Consider the following 24,413-nt stretch of genomic DNA (forward strand, 5'->3'; position numbering starts at 1 on the left):
TTGATTAGCTATGTCTGTGTTCCACCTTTCACCAGAGATTTATTTTTATTTATTTATTTATTTATTTATTTTGCCAATTTTGCTCTTTACTCTCAGCCCAAAGGTGTCTGTGAAACTTTGTAGATTCTTCCTATGGGATGAAAGCTTTGACAAACAAGGTCTTATTTCTGTGAGTCCAACAACCCTTTTCTTTTGGCTTATAATGAATAGATGGCTAAAACTTTTCTCTAACATGGTTAAAGAAATTTCAGAAACTGATTTCCAGCCCTTTTATTTGCTTTTCTCTCTGATCACTTAAAATTACGATGCATATGTCCTGCATCTGGGGAGAGAATAGAGGGAAAGAGAGATAGGGAGAGGAGGAGAGACCATCTCATAAAACCCTTGTCATTCATCCCCACCCTCCAATCTGTGTCTCCAAAAGTCTCTAGGTTTTGCCACTGGAAACAGCCTTCAGAATATTAGAATAATTACATATGTACTATTCTCTTCAATGAACTAAACTCCTAAGCATAGAAGTAATTTAAGACAGTGTTATCTTTAATCATTTAGTCCAGCAACAAATGCCAGAACTGGCCTGGGTAATGCCATAGGAACCACCTTGTTTCCTATGAAACATAAAGAGAATTTGCAAACCTACCTTTACTGAATAATGCTTACATTTCACTATAGTTACTCTTGGCAAGAAGTTGAGCAGTGGGAGGTGTATATGATAATATTTACATTTACTTCTCTGTGCTTACTCTTAATGTTTTCTGGGTAAAAATATAAAATTGACTATTTGGGAAACCTCATTTGTGAACACAGGTTATATATGATCACATCCCTGGGGAAAACACATATGTAGTAGAAAGTGCCTCGCAAGCATTTCTTTTTTTTTTTTTTTTTTTTTTGAGACGGAGTCTCGCTCTGTCGCCCGGGCTGGAGTGCAGTGGCCGGATCTCAGCTCACTGCAAGCTCCGCCTCCCGGGTTTACGCCATTCTCCTGCCTCAGCCTCCCAAGTAGCTGGGACTACAGGCGCCCGCCACCTCGCCTGGCTAGTTTTTTGTATTTTTTTAGTAGAGACGGGGTTTCACCATGTTAGCCAGGATGGTCTCGATCTCCTGACCTCGTGATCCGCCCGTCTCGGCCTCCCAAAGTGCTGGGATTACAGGCTTGAGCCACCGCGCCCGGCCGCAAGCATTTCTTACAAGAACTTTCCTGTTCCTTTTTGTGGCTGATTTAACCCCGACTCCAGGACCCAGTAGCCATTAGAAAGTACTCTGCTCCTCAGCCCAGTCCAACCATGCCTTTATCCAGCTGTCACTTGCTTCAGTACCTGTACATTCCCTTTCTTTTAGTTTATGCAGAAGGCTGTAAGAAGCAACAGTCAAGACATATCTTTTGGTGAGTAAAACATGGACCAATGGTAGAAAGATTCTGGGGACATTTTCTAAAAATATATGAACATTCATAGTTGATGTTAATTTTAGTCATAATTTCCCTGTGACACCCACTCTCACCTTCTTCCTGTTCATTCTCCAAACTACTACCAGAATGGTCATTTCAGCATGCAAACCTGTTCTTGGCACTCCTCTGTTAAAATCCTTCAGAAGCTGCCAGTTTCCACCAGGATAATGTCCAAAATATTTACAAGGCTTTAAAAGCTCCTGCACACTCTGCCTCTATCTCCAGTTCCATTTGATGCCCTTCCTCCTGCACCCTGCCTCCCTCCCCCTGTAAGGTCTACAGTGATTCTGGTGTTTCAATCCCTGCTCTTTTCATTCTCCAGAGCCACAGCTCATAGTACTTCTTATGTCATAGAGAAAGCATCACTTCTCAGAGATTTTCACGACGTGTATCCTCCCCAGCCTGGCTTAGCCAGTCCCTAACACCCCACTCCCATACTCACGTAGCATCCTCTACCTCTTTAAGACACACATTACCTGGGGAAATTGTTAAAAATCTGCCTTCACTTCTAGAATGTAGACCCCATGAAGGCAAGAGTATGCCCAATGCTTTATAACACGCTCTTAGCCCATGCTTTGTATAACTGATGCTCAGTTTCTTGGTTGATTGCATAAATGAGTGGATGGAATGGAAGGAGGCAGGATGCATGGACAGATGGTGGAGGAATTGTATTGCTAGCACTTCTCTGATTCTTTTTTAGTTTCTAAATTTATACCATTCTAAGAATTAATAGTGCAACTACAGAGAATATTAGGTATGCATTTGTTTTTATAAAACACATATATTGTGTATTTAAGTTGAATATTAGCCAAAGTATGAAGCAGGGAAATAATAATTAGAAAAATCATGTACCAGTGTCCATCCTGGTTGTAGTCCATTTTTGGGCAAGGCTAGTCATTCATTTTAATTAGCATTTTCTGCATTGATCAAAATAGCTCCCTTGAATCAAAGAAAATGTTTGAATTTCACAAACATATTTCAATTTCATAGCCTTGCATTCAGCAACTATCAAGTCTATTCTGAGTTCTCTTTGAATACTTAGAATTGCCAAAATACAAATAACAGACATATAATTGCTATTTATATGTGATCTAACAGAACCCTCTTTTATTTAGATGTTTTAGTTAAGTTTTTTATTCATATTTATATTTTTTCTTTTTACAAACAATCCTAAAAACATAGAATTACAAAAAAAGGTGAACCAACACAAATGGAAAAAAAAATGCATTTCTAATTCTTAGATTACCACTATTAGCATATTGGCATATTGGTGTATTTATCCCTCTTTCTTCTAGTCCTTTTTTTTGGTTTGTTTTTCTTGTACATGATTGTGATAATAACATAATACTGCTTGAGTGATTTGTTCTGCTACTTATTTCACTTAATCTTTTCACATAAACTGTAAAGTGTATCAGGGAGTGGGTAGTGTTTCTTCTCTTGACACTTCAGTGCGATGCTCTTAGTAATCCCATACTGGTATGTGTAAGGAAGGAAAATTAGTTAAATAATTTTGTATAGTTATAGAGTAGAGCACACAAAATTGTAAGAACCAATAGCTTCTGAGCACTTCTGGTTTCTAAATTCCTTGGAATGTTTCCCAGTGGATTGTAATGAAGGTATACAGGATTATCTGCTGCTAAATTAAATAGTTCTTGGAAACCAAGTACATATAATATTAATAAACCATCTGACATTTTACAAGTTGTTACATGACTAATGCTTTGTGTTGCCATCTTCTAACTGTATGATCTAATCTCTTCCTTTCTCTTCAACCTCATCCCATGCTGCTTTCTTCATTTCTCAACATCCTCCAGCCGTTGTGAACTCCTTTCTCTCAATTTTCCAAGCACTTTCTTTGTACCTTGTACTTGGCCTCCCTCTTCCCCAACCGCAGTGCTATGCTTTTTGCTTGGAAAGTTTCATTCTTCCCTTTTCAGTTTAAATTGTGCTTCCTCAGAGAGGACCTCTTGATCTCCCTTTTTATAAAACAGGCTCCGGGAGCCAGGAAACCTTTACATCAAGACTTGATTTGCCATTTGATAGTCCTTCATCTGGAAGGAAAAAAAGGGGGGATGGAGCTTGAAAAACTGTCATAACGTCCCTGGAATATGGTACTTTAAGAGTTGAGCCCATTCCATTTTGGAGATGATTTATATAAGTTACAACAAAAGAAGGAGACAAAAACATGATTGTTCTATTGAGTTTTCATAACTTTCTGTCACAAGAAAGAAAGCATGCTTGCCTACAATTTTGTAGCATTTCTAGTAAATAAAAGAGGCACTCCCCCTCTCAGAGCACCAAATAAGGAAAGTGTAATTTGTGTCATTGCTGTCAGTCATCTGGGCTATAAAAAAAGAGAGTGGGGTTGCCTCATCCCCTGGGCACCCACAGTCAGCTGTGTCCCTAGAGCTTCTCTTCTGTCTTTGCTGCCCAGCTGGGTATATTGTGAGTAGGGATTGTAAGAGGGGAAGGGACTTCACTGTTTTAACGTTTGAAACAAAAAGGAAAAAACTCAGAAGTAGTAAGCTAAAAACAACTTGTGCAAATATTATGGGATTATTACTTAATTTTAAGAATTTTTGCTAAAAACAATAGGAACATCATTGAAAAAAGAACCCCTTTGAGTGATGATGGTTTCATAGTGTTCTACATCTCCTACTCCCTGCCTTATAAAAATAAAGCTAATTAATTGAAGTTCTGGCAAAGAGAAGGGAGTATTCCTTGGCCTTTAACCAAGAATTCCCCTCACCACCATGAACATTCCCACGCATTTCCCCACAAGTTACTCTCCATGATGTCTTCCTTCCTAAAGCTTATCAAAATCTCAAATTACAGCACTCGTTTATCTCCATATTTAAAGTCTGCTTCTCCCATTAGAATTCAAGCCACGTAAGATCCAGACCCTCAGTCTTGTCTATCCCATTCACCCTGTCTCCTTAGTGCCCGCCACAGTGGTTGGCATCTGCTTAGCCATCAAATATACACTGATTGAATAAATAAATCAATGATTTAAAGAAATCAATTATTTTTTTAAAGTAGATTCTTATGCTTTGTTCCACTTGTGTACTTTGAATAAAAGTGTTGAAATACTACATGGCTTTCTAACAGGATATTTGTATTCACTTAGTAAACAGTTATTGAGTGCCTGCCACCAAGTCAAGCCCTGGAAATGCCACCCAAATAAGACATGATTGATGCCCTCCAGGACCTAAGAGACTAGCAGAGGGACAGACACATATGTGTAAATAGCTGCAATTCTTTATGAAATTGTGTAATAGGGGCTTATAAGCATGAACTCTTGAGGTATATGAGGGAAGAATTTGATTCTGCCTGGGGCATGAAAATTTCTGCAGAGGCAGTGATATTTATGCTGGGCCTTGAAGGAAGAGATTTTTGGCAGGTTAATTAGCAGAAAATAGAGCGTGGGGTCTGAGACATGAAAATGAATGGCATGTTTGGACAGCATTGTGTATTTTGGTGGGGTAGATTGTAAACTCTGCCCCAAGAAGTTTGAATTTGATCTTAAAGGAGCCAGGGAAACTGTTTAAGGAAGGGAGGCCATGGTAGGAAATGTATATTAGAGTGCAACAATGTGCAGAGTTCATTGGGGATGGGGAGTAGATGCTGTGATTAGAAACCAAACCATTCACTTCCATCATAGGTATTTGCAGTTAAAACAACCTTAATTTAAAGATCATAATAATGTATCTTTCGTAGAGATGAACTTTAGAATTTCATAGAGATGAATAGTTGGCTGGAAATTGATTGCTCTATTAAAATGTATTTTCCAAATAAAGACTTTTTACGTTATTTTTGTTGAATTTTAGAAACTTTTGAAAATCATTTTTTAAAAATGTTCCCAGATCAATGTTGCAGTATAAATCGCTGCAGAACAAAATTCGTGACTCTTCATGTGAGATATAATTAAATATTTTGGATTCATCCAAATGAATAAAATGACTATGTCTTTTCCTCCTGCCCTTGTTAAAGGTAATGCCTCTTTATCAATACCTCAAACACACACACACAAAAAAAAAACTCAAAACTTTTCTCTTGCAGTTCCACGGCAACCTTCAAATGACTTGTTTGAAATATTTGAAATAGAAAGAGGAGTCAGTGCAGACGATGAAGCAAAGGATGATCCAGGTGACACTTACACTCTTAGTGCCATCATAATGACATTTTATTGTTTCTCTCCATGAAAATAAGTTTTAAATGTAGATTGTTTGGACCATTTGGGAAAATTATACCTGTTTTCTTTAACAACTCGGATTTCCTTTGTAGTTAAATCATCATTTTCTTTTTAAAAAATATATTTAAGTAGTACTTAAATTTTAAAAAAGGAAATCATATTTTATAAGTGATGACGTAACATGGTTATAATTTGGCAACATTTGTGTGTTCTGTTTTTACAGATGATGCACTATTGTGCTGAGAAAGGATTAATGTACTTTCCCTTTGGTCTCGTGGAAAGAAGCTCTGGTTATATGGATAGGAGAGAACACATGTTGTCTAGATACTCCTAGTTCATAGATTCATTTGTTGTTTTTGATTTTCTTGTAGGTGTTCTGGTACACAGTTGTAATTTTGACCATGGACTTTGTGGATGGATCAGGGAGAAAGACAATGATTTGCACTGGGAACCAATCAGGGACCCAGCAGGTAAAACCATTTCATTTAACGTTTTCTGGTACACATTTCAATACTATCTGAAGACTCCACTGCTGCTAATCAAGTCTACTGTAAAGCATCTCTGTGTTTATTTAATAAAGATGGTCAAAATGGACCATGCCCAGCATTTATACTTCATTTCTTTGAGAGAGTTAAATTTATTAACTCTACTAGCACTATATTATGGGAGACAAGTAGTTAATTTAAAAGGTCAGCTAATTTCTCTCAAAAAGCTTGATAAATAAAATATTTAGATTAATTCTTGAAAATAATTCTCAAGTTATTTGTACCACCCATTCCCAGGAATAAAAATAATATAGTGGTATATAAGCCATAGTAATAGGTAGTCCCCAGTTGTTTTTTCTTTGTTTTTTTTTTTTTTTTTTTGGTTTTTTTTTTGTTTGTTTTTTTTTTAAGATTTGAGTGGTAGTGGAAGAACACAGTGGAAATTTCTATAAAGTTGCGATTATCCCTCTGAAAAAATTTCACTCTAACTTGGATGCTGAAGGAAATGGTTACAAATCACCACCACTCATTTTATAACAAAAGGTAGATTTAGACATAGTTCCTTCGAAATCAACAGAGTTTTAAATTGCACAATTCCTATTAATCTAAAGTTTAGTACTCATAAGACATCTTTCCTTCTGGATTCAAGATAGCTTTTCTCCCTCAGTAGTTAAATCTTTTTTTTTTTGAGACGGAGTCTTGCTCTGTTGCCCAGGCTGGAGTGCAGTGGTGCGATCTCAGCTCGGCTCACTGCAACCTCTGCCTCCTGGGTTCAATCAGTTCTCCTGTGTTCAATCAATTCTCCTGCCTCAGCCTCCCAAGTAGCTGGGACTACAGGCATGTGCCACCATGCCCGGCTAATTTTTTGTAATTTTTAGTAGAGACGGGGTTTCACCATGTTAGCTAGGATGGTCTCGATCTCCTGACCTTGTGATCTGCCCGCCTCGGCCTCCTAAAGTGCTGGGATTACAGGTGTGAGCCACCACGTCCGGCCAGTAGTTAAATTTTTTATGGATAAGGCCTACTTAATGGAAGGGTGAGGAGTTTGGTTTCATTTTTTTTTTTCCTTTTTATACTCCTGATTCTAGATTTTAAGAAGAAAGATACAAAATGTGAAGAAAAGCATGTTATTTCATTTATTTTAAAAGCCTAGTTCTTCAGAAAACCACACACCGCATGTTCTCACTCCCAGGTGGGAACTGAACAATGAGAACACTTGGACACAGGAACGGGAACGTCACACAGTGGGGCCTGTCGTGGGATTGGGGGAGGAGGGAGGGATAGCATTAGGAGATATACCTAATGTAAAGACGAGTTAATGGGTGCAGCACACCAACATGGTACATGTATACATATGTAACAAACCTGCACATTGTGCACATGTACCCTAGAACTTAAAGTATAATAAAAATAAAGAAATAAGAAAAAAATCAATTGAAAAGCAAGCAGATTTTAAATTTTGAACTAATTAAAATAATGGAAAGTGTCTGTTTTGTGATGTATATTACTATGAATAAAATCACAGTATTTTCTAAGCAATTTCCCCCCACAAAATAAATAAATAAAAGCCTAGTTCTTCAGTACCATACCAGGTAAGAGCACCAAACACAAAAAATTAACTTCAGAGAACTCATGATTATCTTAAACCAGCTCTTCTCAAACTTCATTGTGAATGCAGAGCAGCTGAGGGCCTCATTAAAATGCAGATTTTCATGCATTTCTAGCAGGCTCCCTGAAGATCTCTATGGTGGTCCTCAACGCACATTTTGAGTAACAAGGTATTAAAAAATTAGTCCAAAAATATATTCATTATATCCTCTAAGGTTGAAATGAAGATATACTTAAAAATTAAAATGTGAAGTAATTTCCTAAATATAAGAATATTCAATAGGTTCAAATTGGTTCATACATTTCTTTTAGTTGTAAAAGTATCATTTAGTGCCTCACACACAGTACTCTAAGTCATTCTTGCATTACTGTCTTACTCATTTAAAGTTAACTCTGAGCAGGACAGCATTATCATTAATGTCACAGATTCTGTGAATAAGAGAGAAACTAACATATCTACGTGTGTGTGTGTGTGTGTGTGTGTATAAACAAGTAATATTGTCTTTATTTCGCAAAGGAAATATTGACACCCAGAGAAGTTATCTGTTTCCTAAGGCCACAGAGCTAGAGAGTGGTGGAATTAAGTCCAAACCACTGTGTACTACTCACGCAGGCTCCTAGACAGTTCAATACTCAGAACATCTGCAGCATTATTGTGTTTTTGACTGTACCACAAGCTAGCCTCAGTAGGTGTGCATGTGGTAGTGTGCACAATCTGATTAGCAGATCACAGACCTGTAGATTAGACTGACTGACCACTGACCTTAAACTGACTGACCACTGACCTGGAGTAGTTTGCTACAGAAGGAGGGATCTTTGGCAGTCATGTATGATAGAATGGTGAATAATATTTATGGTCATAATGAATGATTCCTTCAAGTAAGGTACATTGGGGAGAGTAATTCATGCTAAACTCAGGAGAATTCACTGCACTTCTATGTAAATAATCTATGTAAAATCTTGATTTTTAGAATTTAAACACTGTATTTTAGAACTAATTTAGTCCTTTTCAACATTTTTAAATTATTCATTATATTTGTAAATGTTTAAATTTGTTGTGACCCAATCTCCCTTTCCCTCTGATGGAAAAATGAGAAGTGGGTTAGAAATTAGAATGGTAGATAAATTTGAAAATGGTTATAGGACTGTGTTAGTACAGAACAAATTGAAAGGAAGAGATGGCTGCTTGAGTGATTGGATAACCCGTGATGATTGGCTATGGTCCCTGGAGGATGCTTTTCTAGAATTGGTCCAAGTTTTTACCAAGAACTTAGATAAATAGGACATTGAACTTAAATATTGAAGATAAACTGACCAAACTACAGTTGACTCAAATCTGGAGAGGAAAGTGACTATGTATGCTGACACAGCCAGCATTAGAAAGATGAATGGGTCACAATTAAGAAGGTAAAATGTAATAGGGTTGAGTCTGAGTTATGGCTCATAGTCTAGAAACCAGTCACACACTTGAGTGAGGGGAAAGACCTGAAATATCACTAAGTGTAAAAGATTTTAGAGTTTTAGTGTGTAATGAAATCAATCTAAGCGAACCTTGTGATGTTGCTGCCAGAAATATGGACCATCTCTATAGAAATATGGTATGTTTCAAGAATGAAAAATCCACTCTGGTTAAGTGGTGAATCTACTTTTAAGAATGTTTTTTTTCTAATATGAGAAGAATAGAGTTGGTCACTTAGAAGAGGATGACCCACATGGAAAGGTATCTCCAAGCTTGTGAAAAACAGACAAAGGAACCATGACGTTTAGCCTAGAGAAGAAATGATGCAGCAGGGTTCCTTTTCGAATAATTGACTAGGGTTAGAGTTGTTCTCTGTGACCAAAAGGGGAGGAGAATAGGATTGATGGGTAAAAAATACAGGGAGATTCATTTTGGCTCAGTCTCATCTAAAAAGAGAACAGGCTGACATGGGAAGGAGTGAGTTACCTGTTGGTGGAAGCATTTGACTGGGTGACATATGGCAAGATATTGTTAAAAGGTTTGAGCATCAAATAAGAGTTGGATTAGAAAACCTCTAAACCATCTCTGAGAGCCTGATTCAATATGGAATGTGGAAATAGTCCCAAGAAATTCAGTGAGCAGGGTTCTAGCTTGGAAAGAAGGATGGGAAGACCAAAAGATGGCAGAGAGTTGGAAGGTAGGACTGCATATATGAGGATGGAATTGCAGAATATATTTTTAGAATATGTTGAGAGAATTATAACCCAGCACTGATGGGAAAATACTAATAAAGCTCACCTTTTAATGGCTTTTTCTTCTAGGAAATTCAGGCAGATGGAGTGTGTGTGTGTGTGTGTGAGAGAGAGAGAGTGTGTGTGTGTGTGTGTGTATCACATGTGAAGGCCAGAGAAGAATATAAGAAAATCAGCTAGATATGGTGGCTCACCCCTGTAATCCCAGCACTTTGGGAGGCTGAGGTGGGCGGATCACCTGAGGTCAGGATTTCGAGACCAGCCTGACCAACATAGTGACACCCCATCTCTACTAAAAATACAAAAATTAGCTGGGCGTGGTGGCAGGCACCTGTAGTCCCAGCTACTTGGTAGGCTGAGGCAGGAGAATCTCTTGAGCCTGGGAGGCAGAGGTTGCAGTGAGCCAAGATCACACCACTGTACTCCAGCCTGGGCGACAGAGCAAGACTCCGTCAAAATAAATAAATAAATAAATAAATAAATAAATAAATAAATAAATAAATAAATAAATTCTGTGTATTATTCTAATTACCAAGCTAATTGTTTACCTATGTCTATCTAGATTATACCAGTTATAAAAGAATATATGTTTGGATATCCAATTATGGATGATTTTAATGCTGTGCAGTTCTAATCCAAGATCTAGATTTGTAAATATTCTTATATGTTAATATTTCCAAGAAAACTCTCAAAACTCACACCCTTAAGAAACAGCTGCAAAATAAGTGCAATTTACTAGCTGCCTTTCATGGTGCTATTAGGTTTTATTACATTCAGTCACAGTGAGATGTGAAATTAACAGTGCCTCTAAGAAATGCAAAATTGTGCTGTTGACAGACATGGTGATATGCCGCAGGTATGTAGCTGTGGCCCTGGGGACACACCCTTCTCCTGTGTGTGTCAAAGCTAGAACTAAGCCCCTTTTCCTGGAACCTTGATCTCTAGAGAACAAGGATTAAGGGCAACTGACTCAGCACCCTGTCTGCCACTGATAGCTACAAGGAATTTGCTTACATATGTATCAAGTATGCCAGCATGTACATACAAGTATGTCTATTTCAGCATTAAAACATTATTTTAAAATATACATAAATGTAAAATAAATCAACAATATCAGTGAAAGCTTTCTACCATCCTTGACTCCTATTCACCACCTGGCAAGATGCAGCCAGTTTCTTGATTATGTTCCCAGAGAGATATTTTTGGATGCAATGGCATTCTCTTCTGTGCCTTGCCTTTGTCACTTACTGATATTATCGCAAGAGTCAACAGGAACAACATGGACTTTGAAGCCAGAATACCTGGTCTGGAACCCAGCACCACCACATACTAGCTTTGACCTTGAGCAAGTTACTTAAACAGGGATAATCAGTACTATACACTAAACATATATAAGGCATTTCAAGCAGTGCCTCGTCCAGAGTTACCGCTAAAATAGTATTAGCCATTGTGGTTGAAGCATGTCCTCTATCAGCACATACAGAACACCCTCACTCTTATTTATGGCTGGCTGCTATTCCATTACTCATCAGATGTACCACAATGTATTTAGCCAGCCCTCCACAAAGGAACATAAGTTGTTTCAAGACTTTAGGTAGTTCAGACAATAGTGCAGTGAAAAACCCTGTACATTCATTATTTAATATATGTTAGACTGTATCTATAAATTCCTAAATGTGGCATTGCTATGTCAAAAGAGAATTTTTATTTTGAATTTTGATAGATTTTATTAAATTGCCCTTTATAAAGGTTGTAGCAATTTACACTTCTGCCTACAATATTTGAAAACCATCCCCAACATATATTATAAAAGTATTTTCAAAATCTTTGCCAATCTTATAGGTTAAAAGGGATCTCTTTTAATTGTACTTTACATTTCTTTTATTGTGAAAAGTTGATCACTTTTTCATATATTTGTCATTTTTTCTGTGATGTTCTTTATTTTTATTTAATATTTTTATTGATATATGAAAATTTTCTATACAAAAAGAAAAATTATCCTTTTTTAATGTGTTACAAATATTTAAAAACATTTTTGTTTGTCTATTTCATGGTATTTTTTATCTTAACATGCAAATTTGGAAACTTAAATATTCTTCAGTAAGAAATTGGCTAAATGGTTATTGGCATACTTGCAGCAATTCAAAGTGTATTTGCTACCATAGAAAAATGGTTATACAAGAAGCAACTTACAACACTGCAAACATAGTATTCCTTTTTTTAAAAAAAGTTCATATTCATGTGCATTTGTGTGAATGTATTACATAAGAAAAGTTCAGAAGTCAAAACCTTCACAAATACCTCTAGATTTTGTAAATTGAAAATTTAAAGGCACCAACCACTACAGAATTAAAAATAAATAAATTACCGTTTTATAACCCAACTTTCTGGTCAAGTTTTGCAGCATCTATTATTTACCCTCCCTCCCCAAAATTCTTTAGATGTTGTGATACTGTAAACTGAATGAATGTTTAATATAATCGTATATTTATCACCAGAATTATGAAATCAGAAGTGAAAATTTTAATAGGTAACTTGCTTGACACTGAATCAATTTTTCCCTTAGTTAATGTTCCAACTTGTGTCATTTCCTTTGTTACAAAGGGAACGAATTCTTCAAAAAAAAGCAGAAGCAAAACCTGGTGCCCACAGAGTAGCTCTATAGAGGAAGAACAATCATAACCTCATTTATCATGTTGTAAATTTTAGAGTTTTAAATACATATGCAAAGAATACCTTGGTGTGTTAGGTTGTCTTGTTTGCAGGTAGCATCTGGCAGAATAGTATCAGTGTACATTCCACAGGGACTTAATCCTTGTTTTCTTGAAACTTGCAGGTTAACTATAATAACCTTATATCTTAGTCTTAACTAGAGTACCTGTGATGATTCAAAAGCTGACTTATAGTGAGACTTTTAAAATCCATGTAAATATTTTGGCCCAAAATATGTTTGGATTAGTTTGTGGAGGAAGGGGACAAGGGAAGTGGGAGAAAGATTCTTAAGACATTATGTATTTTTACTGATTCAAGTATGTGAATCAAGGATCTGTTTCCTTGCAGTTTTTTGCTGTATCCTTGGAACATCATTCGTTGATTCAAACATCCTTAAACACCTGCTACCTGTTAGCAGGGTAACACAGAGGTTTGGGGAAAACTTTGGTTCAGACTTTAAGTTGTTCACAACCTGCTGGGGAGCCGTTAGCACAGAGGCTGGCACATAGTAAGTGCACAGAAATCACCTATGACCTGTAGAGCTCAGATGGTACTTGTTAGAGAAGACACTGGAATAAAAAGATATACCAAATTTTATCAGGTCTTGTATAAATTAAGCATAAGAAAGAGATAATAGTTTATCTGTTAACTGAAAACTAAATGGGATTTCTACCAAAATAGATACACATGTTCAACATTCCAACCATTTTTCTATGGAAAAACCAGTGTTGAAACATACAGTGTGTTTTCAGTTGACTGAGATAAAACAGCCTGAGGGAATGTCATTTGTACATGGATCAAGCTTCAAAATACTGGCAACTTTCTCTCTCTGGAGAAGCAGCACCCCCCCACTACACTGCTGCTTAACCATTTTTTAAAATGCAGTTTCCTTAACAGCAGAGGGAAGAAAACTGTGTAGTCCTAGGGATCTGAGAACATCATCAAAGTGGTATATCTACAGTGAAAGTTTTTACTAATATTTGTGTTCATGTATATATAATAGGACATATTTATAGAATAGATATGATATAGATTTGTTTTACTATAAAAATGTTTTAAACGGCTTACCTCCAAATAAAATTGATGCTCCAGGAAGACATGGAGGGTTTCCTGAATACGTCTGTATCTTCCTGCTGTTAGGTTTACACCAGTGTGAGAAGCACTGCCAACTCTGATTTTTTTTTTTTTTTTTTTTAAAGAACCTTTACATTTAGAAATTTTTTTTAAGTTGGGGGAGGAGAGAATAAGCAGATATAGGGCCCTTTAAATCACCCTCTGCTTTACTGTCTGGAGTTAATTATCCATCAGAAAATTCTCCCTGGAAATTTAGGGTCAGTTTTACCAAACCACCAAGCCAGATAGGCAGGAGTGTTGGATAACATAATCATAAATTGGTGAGGGTCAGAAGGTGGTGAATGTGTATATGCTGTTGTATGCCTATATGTCTGATCATATTCAATGGGAAATATTCATAGTGTTTGGATTACTAATTATTGTGTGTCTCTGACATTACTTCTACTTTCCATGAGCAAAGTAAGTGAATGTTTTCTATAAACACATACCGTAGAACTTCAGGCATACAAATAAGTCATATTTTTCTTCTTCAAAAATCTGGAATTCTTTACCAAGAAAACAAAGAAAACTAAAACTCCTGTCCATGCTGCTTGTTCTAGAAAGGGATATTGGCACATACACACAGCCCTGCTTTTCCCATTCCAGGTGGACAGTATCTGACAGTGTCAGCAGCCAAAGCCCCAGGGGGAAAAGCTGCACGCTTGGTGCTACCTCTCGGCCGCCTCATGCATTCAGGGGACCTGTGCCTATCGTTCAGGCACAAGGTGACGGGGTTGCACTCTGGCACACTCCAGGTGTTTGTGAGAAAACACAGTGCCCACGGAGCAGCCCTGTGGGGAAGAAATGGTGGCCACGGCTGGAGGCAGACACAGATCACCTTGCGAGGGGCTGACATCAAGAGCGTAAGTAGATCCACAAAGGAGGCGGGACTTGGGATGTTTTCCTTTCATAGGAGAACTCTGGAATCTGAATTGGAAGAAGCCTTGCTCTGTAAATTCAGGCTCAGACAAAGGTTTGGGTTTTTTTCTGGGCCTGATGACTCCATTCAGTGTCTCTTTCTGAAACCCCTTTCTGCTTCTTCATCCTTCTTCATTGCAACCTGTGATCACCACTTCTCCATAACCCTGGTAAAGATCCATTTTTTTTTTAATGGAAAAAAAAAATCTAGGAATAGAAATTTTTTTTTTGTTTTTTTGTTTTTTTAAGTTGATCAACAGAAACTTCCAAGGGTGGCGTGGTGAGCTTAATTGTTCCTGCTTTCCCTTTCCTTTTAATTCCTTATATTTCAAACTTTTACTACCACAAATAACCCAGGAGATGGTTCTTTTTTCTTTTTTGAAATGTTTCTTTCAAGTTCAACTTTTTTTCTTTGTTTCAGAGATCACAGTTAAGCAGCATAGGGTGGGAACTCAGAACTACAATTGGAAAGCACTACTCTATTCAGGACAGGATGTGGGAAGTGCTTTGATGGAATATATAAATTTGATCTTAAGTAATCAAGACATAGGTAGCAAGAAAATGGTCTACGGCATCCCAGCAAAATCATGAATGCATTTGGGAAAATGTCGTCTTTATGCTGGTGCTTATGAAACTTGCTGTTGGGAGATACCTATGCCTATATATAGGTATAGTTTATAAGAAACTATTTTAGAAAGAAAAGATAGATTCCATTAACACAGTTTTTACCAGAGTACTTGGATTTTGTTTAATTCTTGTATTTTTTTCTTAAAACTTTTCTCAGTATTTTTATTGTTTAGAGAAATAAAACAAGATAATCATTTTAAATCATAGCACTCAGGTTTTCTCTTGTTTTATAAGGAGCAAGGATGCTCTATAGAAAATATAATGTAAGAACAATAAAAGTTTTTGGTTTTTACATAGGTAAAACAACAGTATGGTTGGATCATGGTGTTTGATTCTATTCCACTTTCAGTAAGAAAGCTATGTTAACCAAAAAAGAACTAAGAAACATCTAAGATAGGCTGCGTGATTATGATCTTTCAGACCTTTGGCTCCTAATATCTGTTCCTTTATATTCTATCACACTCTTCTTCTAACTCTGGTAATCCTTGACAAGTGTCCACTTTATAAACAATCCTAAATCGAACTGGTGTATAGCTTAGAATGGCTTTTTAAAGAGTAATTGATTCTGAGTAATGTGGTCTGATGAACAGTTTGATGATTTCAGTTTCTACTGAAAACTTCAGTGATATTGGCAACTATATTCTGTTTTTTTCCTCCTGTAAAATAAGTTTAAAATTGATTTGGGGGAAGGTTTGCCTTTATTTTTGCTTAATAAGGAGGCATTAGGAAGGGGCAGAGGAGGCTTGACTGGTATGTGCGTTCTCTCCCTAGGTCATCTTCAAAGGTGAAAAAAGGCGTGGTCACACTGGGGAGATTGGATTGGATGATGTGAGCTTGAAAAAAGGCCACTGCTCTGAGGAACGCTAACAACTCCAGAACCAGCAATGAACTCCTATGTTGCTCCATCCTCTTTTTCCAATTATTATCTTCTCTCCTCTTCTCCCTTTTGTCAGGCCTAGGAGAAGAGTGGGTCAGTGGGTCAGGAGGAAGTCTATTTGGTGACCCAGGTTTTGCTGGCCTGCTTTTGTGCAATCCCAATGAACAGTGACACCCTCCTTGAAATACAGGGGCATCATAGACACATCAAAGCCATCTGTAGGTGTTGCCTTCCATCCTATGTCTCTTTCAGGAAGGCCTTCAGCATGCATGACCCATACCATCCTCCATCCTGATTACAAGGTGCTCCTTGTAGCAAATTATGGGAGTGAGTTACGGGAGCAGTTTTTAAACGAAATCTTTGCAAATGGCCATGATGTTATCTGTTCGGTGTTGTACCATGAGTAGTATTGACTTCCCTTGAGATACGATGTACAATGTGCTTGTGAAATTGACTTACCCTCTTCACTTAAGTTAGTTCTGGCCTGACCTGAACTCTGACTTTTACTGCCATTCACTTTATAAAATAAGGGTGTGTGATATATCAAGATACATTTATTTTTATCTGTTTTTTTTTCTGTTAAAGACAATTATATAGAGTGGGCACATAATCCCTCATTAGTAGTATTGTGTTTTGTGTAAATGTGCTATTGATATTAAGTATTTATGTGTTCCAAATATTTTCAGACTCTAGTTGCAAGGTAAAGGGCAGCTTGTGATCTCAAGTTAAAAAATACATGGTGAAATGTCATCCAGTTCCATGACCTTATATTGGCAGCAGTAGGAAATTGGCAGAAGTGTTGGGTTGTGGTAGTTGGGATGATTTTTTTTTTTTTTAATGGCCTTGAGTTTGATCCCTGCAAAGGATAAGAAACCTTTAGGAAGACAAGAAACTGCAGTTAATACATAAAACTCTCACTATTCCAAGTTACACTTTAAAACCACAGCTTTTACCATCATAACATGGCTCTCTCTGGTAATATGTAGGAAGCTTTATAAAAGTTTTGGTTGATTCAGAAAAAGGATCCTGTGTATTAAAGCAGGGTGAGAGGAAGCATAGGGAAAACTCCATTGGAACAGATTTTCACACAACATTTGAAATAGATGAAAGTTTAGGCAGTTGTAGTTCATGCCTTCTGTTGCTCATGTGCTATGTCAGGATGGGATAGGAAGCAAGTCCCATGCTCAGAGGCATGGGATGTGTTGGAATGGGATTCACACACACTGGAGGAGCAGGGCAAGTTGGAATTGTAAGATCCATGAACCCCCAACTGTATTTCCTCCCTGCATATTTTTACCTATATATTGAAAAACAATGTACCTTTTAAAGGCATTATTCCTGAGGTTTTTCTTAATTTCTTATTAAGTAATCAAAATATTTTCTGCTGTTTTTGCCAGGAATCACAAAGATGATTAAAGGGTTGGTAAAAAAGATCTATGATGAAAAATTAAAGGAACTGGGATGATTCAGCCTAGAGAAGAGAAGACTGAGGGGCAAACCATTGATGGTTTTCAAGTATATGAAGGGTTGGCACAGAGAGGATGGTGACCAGCTGTTCTCCATATGCACTAAGAATAGAACAAGAGGAAACGGGCTTAGACTAGAGTATAAGGGAGCATTTCTTGGCGGGGGCCATTGTTAAATTAGAATACTTCATAAAAAAAGAAGCATGAAAATCTCAGTATCTCTCTCTCTCTTTCCTTCTCTTTCTAAAAGATTAGATAAAAATTTATCTATTTAAGATGGTTAAAGATGTTCTTACCCCAAGATAAAGTAACAAATTATAGAATTTCCCAAAAGATGTTTTGATCCTACTAGTAGTATGCAATGAAAATCTTTAGAACTAAGTAATCTGGACAAGGCTTAATTTAGGCATTTCCCTCTTGACCTCCTAATGGAGAGGAATTAAAAGGCAAAGAGCCCACCAAATGCTGAGCTCACTAAAATGTCTCTCCCTTATGGCAATCCTAGCAGTATTGAAGAAAAAAGGAAACTATTTATTCCAAATGACAGTATGATGGACAGATATTTTAGTATCTCGGTAATGTCCTAGTGTGGTAGTAGTTTTAAATGTTTCTTCATGGTAAAGGTGTAAACCTTTCATTTGTTCAATGAATGATGTTTCAGATTTTTTTTTTTTTTTTAAGAGATTCTTCAAGGAACACAGTTCAGAGAGATTTTCATCTGGTGCATTCTCTCTGCTTCGTGTGTGACAAGTTATCTTGGCTGCTGAGAAAGAGTGCCCTGCCCCACAATGGCAGACCTTTCCTTCACCTCATCAGTATGATTCAGTTTCCCTTACCAATTGGACTCTCCCAGGTTCCACAGAACAGTAATATTTTTTGAACAATAGGTACAATAAAAGGTCTTTTGTCATTTAACCTGGTAAAGGCAGGGCTGGAGGGGGGAAAATAAGTCATTAAGCCTTTGAGTAACGGCAGAATATATGGCTGTAGATCCATTTTTAATGATTCATTTCCTTTATGGTCATATAACTGCACAACTGAAGGTGAAAGGGGAAAAGAAAATTTTACTTTTCGATGCCGATGATGCATTGCACTAAACTGATGGAAGAAGTTATCCAAAGTACTGTATAACATCTTGTTTATTATTTAATGTTTTCTAAAGTAAAAAATGTTAGTGGTTTTCCAAATGGCCAAATAAAAACAATTCTTTGTAAATAAAACCACTGTTGTCTATTCTTGTTTTTTGAGTTTTGTTTTTATTGACTTGGAAAAAAGCATTGAGGTAGTTAAATGATATTTTACAAAAGTCATAGTAGAATCCCTTTTACTGTTTGGATGGTGGGAGCAAAGACATTACCTGCGGTATTACACTTTCTAGGTTATAAAACATGAGACACTTTTTTTTTTTTTTTAATCAGCATGAACAGGTAAAGAGATCGGAAGATCACTAAAACCCATGCCATGCCATGCCATGCCATGCCTTAGTAAACTGCTTTAGTTATGTTTTATTATCATTTCGTTGTAAACGTTTGCTTTAAATTCTTTTTTTGTTTGTTTGAGACAAGGTCTCACTCTGTCTCCCAGGTTGCAGTGCAGTGGTGCGATCATAGCTCACTGCAGCCCCAAATTCCTGGGCTCAAGCAATCCTCTGGTCTCAGCCTCCCAAGTAACTGGGACTACAGGCACATGCCACCACACCTGGCTAATTTTTTATATTTAATTTTTTTTTTTTTTTTTTTTTTTTTGGTAGAGACGGTCTTGTTATGTTGCCCAGGCTGATCTTCAACTCCCAGCCTCAAGCTATCCTCCCACCTCACCTTCCCAAGGTGCTTGGGATTACAGGTGTGTGCTACTGTGCACAGGTGCTTTCAATTCTATTACAGAAAGGCAGATTAAGCTATAAGTAAATATACAAATATGTGAATTGTAAGTGAAGTCTTTTTTTACTAGTAATTTTGTTAATTTATAACACTTTACTCATACTCCAATAACCTTTCCTGATGGAGAAAACAACTACAACAAGGAGAATTTTTAAAATTATACAAGAATAAAAATTAGTCCTCATGAAGAATTATAGAGAATATACTCAATAGTTTCTCTCTTTCCAATATGCAGAGAACTCTTAGCTGGGGACAAAATCTTGGATAAATACATAATTCAAGCAAAAAGTGAGGAATAACTTATCTCAGAGATCCTTCATAATCATCCCTCAGAGATCTGAGAAGGTTCAGGTTTTCTTAGCATGTTAATTAAGAAGTTAAACCTCTTCTGAAACCTATTTGAGGTTGTGGGTTGGAAGGAGCAGATAACGATGAGATTCGATTCCAGGGTGTAGTTCATTGATTTAGCAGATTTTCAAATACCGATGTGTAAGGGAGGGGAGGGGGCCTCTAGGGTCCGACAGTGGGAGATTTTCCCTTTAATGATTCAATCTCAGGAGGGAGGTGGGCATTTATCAAAGTCATATAAACACAAAATTGCTGTTCTGAATAAACAGGTGGTGTTTTGAAGGTTCTGGAAGCGTGGTGGATTTCAAGAGTCTTACCCACTGCTTTTCATTTTAATGTGCATGGGAAGCACCTGGAATCTTGTTAAAATGCAGCTTTTGATTTAATGGATCTGGAGTGGGGTTTGAGATGCTGCATTTCTAGCCAGTTCCCAGGTGATGCCTATGCTGCTTGTCCTGGTTCCACGATTTGAGTGATAAGGCCTGAATGGTAAGTGTACTGAGGGGGATTAGGGCCTTCATCTTCATTAACATTCGCGGCTGAAAGGCCTGAGGGCCCATAGTTGAAAGATCTGGATCGTAAAAATTTACAAAGTCCCAGTGTATTTTTCTTCTTTCAAAAAACTTCTTTTCTGAGCATGGAATATTTACACTTGCCCACCTGGTGCAGAACATTGCTTTTTAAACAAATGGCAGGGCCTTCGGAATAAGGAAGTTATAATTGAGGACACTTAAATATAAGTGAGGCAGTGATCCAGGAAGCACGTCTTTTAAAAGACAAAGGGACATTCATGAGTTGGAGAGCATTGCTTTTCAGGGCTCCAGGACTCAGAAACTTGAAAGCAATCTGAAATTCCAGTAGAGGTGAGTTCTAATTTGATTTTTCTGGGATTAATTCATTAAAAGCTAAAAACCGAGCCCTCACTCATAACCTGATCATGTAATTTCGAGGAGTATAGATGACCGACCCTGGAGGCTCTGTTCTGTTGTTTCACACATATCTTCATTTTCTAGACCAAGCCCCACTCTGGTGTTCGGGATCTGCTTGCAGACGCTTGTGATTTGTGGGGTCATCCAAAGCAGTTTTCTCACCTGCAGGCAGTTTTCACCCTCAGGGGACATTTGGTAATGCACATTTTTGGTTGTCACAACGCAGGGGTGCTATTGGTATCTAGTGTTTAGATATGTTTCCAAACATCTCATAAAGCACAGGACAACTCCACACAATTAAGAATAATCTGGCCTTGAATAATAATACAGTGATTGAAATCAATGATTTCCAAAGAGTAGTCCCCAAACTAGCTGCCTCAGTACTGGAAACATGTTAGAAATGCAAATTCTTGGCCTCCATGTCCATCCAACAGCATCAGAAACTTGAGGTGGAGCCCCCACAATCTGTATATAACAAGTTCTCCAGGTGACTTTGATGTGCTTTAGTTTAAGATTCTTTCCTTATTAATGTTTTCTGTTTTTCATCATCTTTCTAGAAAGAGTGAGACCAATTTTCCAGTGCCTTGCTACCACTGCTATTTCACTCCCTAACTCTGAACTTTAACATCACTGCTCTACCAAAATTACTGTTTTGAAGGCTGCTTATTAACTTGTATAATTGTGTATAAGTTCCAGTGTTTAATCCACATGTATCATTACATAAGCAGCATTTGGCAGTGATGAGCGCATCTGATATTCCTTGATATCCTCTTCTCCCTTGGCTTCCTTAAGCCACATTCCCACATTTCCAACTGTTTACTGGAAAGGTCCAAGGAGATGCCATAAAGGAGCTCCAAACAATATTAATTACAGCTTATTAATCTCCCCCTCTTTCTCCCTGAAGCCTGCTTGCCCTTACTAATTCCTTCGTTCCTTTGAATAAAAGCACTAACATCAATTTTGTTAATCTTTGAAATTTGTCACTGGTTTTCTATTTTTCTTTTATTTTTATTTCTTCAAATCGTTGACAAATTCTAACAGTTCTGCCTCTGAAATAGTTTTCCCCCAGCCCACCAACCAAAAATGCAAAAATACAGGACAACATTTTTTAAATCTTAAAGTTAAGAGAATGGATTTTTCCCTGATGATTTAATTCACCAGGTGTTTTAAATTATTGGTCAATAGCTCTGCTCTCCTGCCTGTTTCTTGCAGTATTATTCACCATAGCCAAGATAAGGAATCAACCTAAATTAACAACAGATGAATGGGTAAGGAAACTGCTGTACACACACACACAATAGAGTACTATTCAGTCATTAAAAAGAATGAAATGGTGTCATTCATGGCAGCAGGGATAAGCATGGTGGACTTACGTTAAAATAGGTACAGAAAGATAAATATCACATATTCTCACTAATGAGAAAACTGAGCTCATGGAAAGAGTAGAATTGTTCATATTAGAAGCTGGGAAATAAGAAGACGTTGGTTAACAGATAAAAAATTATAGCTAGACAGGAAGAATGGGTTCTAGCATCCTATAGCACTGCAGGGCAAACATAGTTAATAATTTATTGTATATATTCAAAAAGCTAGAGGAGAGGTTCCCAACACAAAGAAATAAGAAATGTTTGATGTGATGGATAGCCTAAATATCCTGATTTGATCATTACACACTGCATACATATATCAAAATATCACTCCCATACTGCGTAGTATGTATAATTATTACATGTCACCTAAAATTAATAGGGGAAAAAATAGCACTGCTGCATTCCCTCTCATGAAGTAGTCTTACTTCTTTTGCATCCAGAAGTCATAGAGCAAGCTTGTCAATCTGCCTGTGGCCCAGGATGGCTTTGAATGCAGCCAATACTAATTCATAAACTTTCTTAAAACATTGAGTCTTTTGTGATTTTTTTTTTTTTTTTTAGCTCATCAGCTATCATTAGAGTTAGTGTATTTTATGTGTAGCCTAAAACAGTTTCTTCCAATGTGGCCCAGGGAAGCCAAATGTCTGTGGCCTTGGACAGCCCTGCCACAGATGTAGAGCAGAAGTTATGTATGTATTTTCATATGTATTTTTGTAAACTCCTTCAAATCTATTATTAAATAATTTTTAAAAGAAAAAAATTTGGTTATTGCAAGGTTGAATTCACTGTCAAATTATCTGAAGAGCAGACAAGTAGCAGAGAGCAGAAAACTTGACATATTTAGTAATAAATTCAAAAATATCCATTTTCTTTTTTAAAGAAAGCAAAGGCACAACCATGAGCGGCACTGTTTAGCCTTATCAGTCAGAGTGTAGTCAGTGAACCAGTAGTCCAAGCACCACCTGGGAATCATGGGCCCACCTTAAGCCTAATGAAGTAAAATCCACTTACAACAAAACTCTTAGGTGAGTTGTAGGCCCATTAAGTTTTGCAAAGTACCACTTTAGAGTACTGTGTAACACTTTTTCTATTAACCTTAGCTTTCTCCCACATAGGAACATCCATGAAACAAATTTACTCAACTAAGGTAGATGGGCAGATGGTAAGCCATGCTTTAGAGTGGTGGGTTCTCAAAGTCTGATGCTAGAATCAGCAGCTTCAACATCACTAGGGGACTTGTTAGAAATGCAGATTCTCAAGCCCATGTTAGACCTACGGAATCAAACTCTGCAGCTGAGGCCCAGCAGTTTGGGTTTTCACCACCATTCAGTGAATCTGATGCACACTGAAGCCTTAGAACCACTGCCTTAGAGACGGCAGTGCTGGATCATAGACAGGTATGGAAGCTCCCTGCCTCCTGCCTCCATATGGTTTATTGAGTACCTACCAACACCAGCACTGCTGGAGCCACCATCAGCACCTGCAGGTATGAGGCTCAACATGGTTGTAGGGCCAATGCATAATTAGGAAAACTTGAGTCGATGTTATTTCATTGGTAGTCTGAATAACATTTTTTATATGCACAGAAAATATATGGCTTTCAAAGTGCTTTCCACAATATTTCATTTAACCCTCACTGCTATCCAAGGGTATAGATATAATTACCTCCTGCAGCAGATGAGGAAACTGAGTTTGAGAAGGATTAAGTTACTCACAAAAGCCCATAGTATTATTAAGTGCCGGGGTGAGTTTTGGAACCCACAAAGCACAATTGCTAAGATATCTTCTAACAGCAGTTTGAAAGTTAAATAGAGAAGTTTCAAATGTAGCTGAAAACTCCAAAATGTTTTTCTACCTTTTGGAAAATACATTTCAGACATTCAGATTAATGAAGAAAAACCCATGAAAAAGAAAATTCACAACTTCCTCTTTAAAGGTTCAACAGTAACAACAAAAATAATATATGTACATATAGAGAGAAAGAGATAAAGCAAATGAGGCAAAATGTTAACATGGTGAATCTAAGTACAAGATTTGAGTTTTCATTGCACAATATCTGCAACTTTTCTTTGAAAAGTAAAATCCACAAAGCTTTCAACATTTATCTGCCCAAGTAGATTAGACTGTATACTTCTTCCTTATCATTGTGTGTGTCTTCAGGCCTTCTGTGAAACAGCTTCTAAGTACGAAAGAACTTACCTGTGCCTGCACTGAGAGAAAGCAGTGG

The 24,413-nt window shown here is 37.2% G+C and overlaps 1 protein-coding gene across 4 annotated transcripts in view; it reads left to right on the plus strand.

Moving 5' to 3' along the window:
• NPNT (nephronectin) overlaps positions 1–18,887 on the plus strand; it is a 77,211-nt gene extending 58,324 nt beyond the window's left edge. For 3 of the 4 annotated variants that reach the window (XM_010371559.2, XM_010371560.2, XM_010371561.2), the window contains 4 exons: positions 5,510–5,596; positions 6,014–6,112; positions 14,378–14,634; positions 16,088–18,887. In XM_010371559.2, the coding sequence (XP_010369861.1) occupies positions 5,510–5,596; positions 6,014–6,112; positions 14,378–14,634; positions 16,088–16,183 (539 nt within the window). In that variant the 3' untranslated portion in view covers positions 16,184–18,887. Of the gene's footprint in view, positions 1–5,509; positions 5,597–6,013; positions 6,113–7,215; positions 7,327–14,377; positions 14,635–16,087 lie in introns of those variants that run through there. The other variant, XM_030915893.1, reaches the window with a different exon arrangement.
• The last annotated feature ends 5,526 nt before the right edge of the window (positions 18,888–24,413 follow it).

This window comes from Rhinopithecus roxellana, chromosome 2 (genome assembly GCF_007565055.1).
Source record: "Rhinopithecus roxellana isolate Shanxi Qingling chromosome 2, ASM756505v1, whole genome shotgun sequence".
Classification (NCBI taxonomy): Eukaryota; Metazoa; Chordata; class Mammalia; order Primates; family Cercopithecidae; genus Rhinopithecus; species Rhinopithecus roxellana.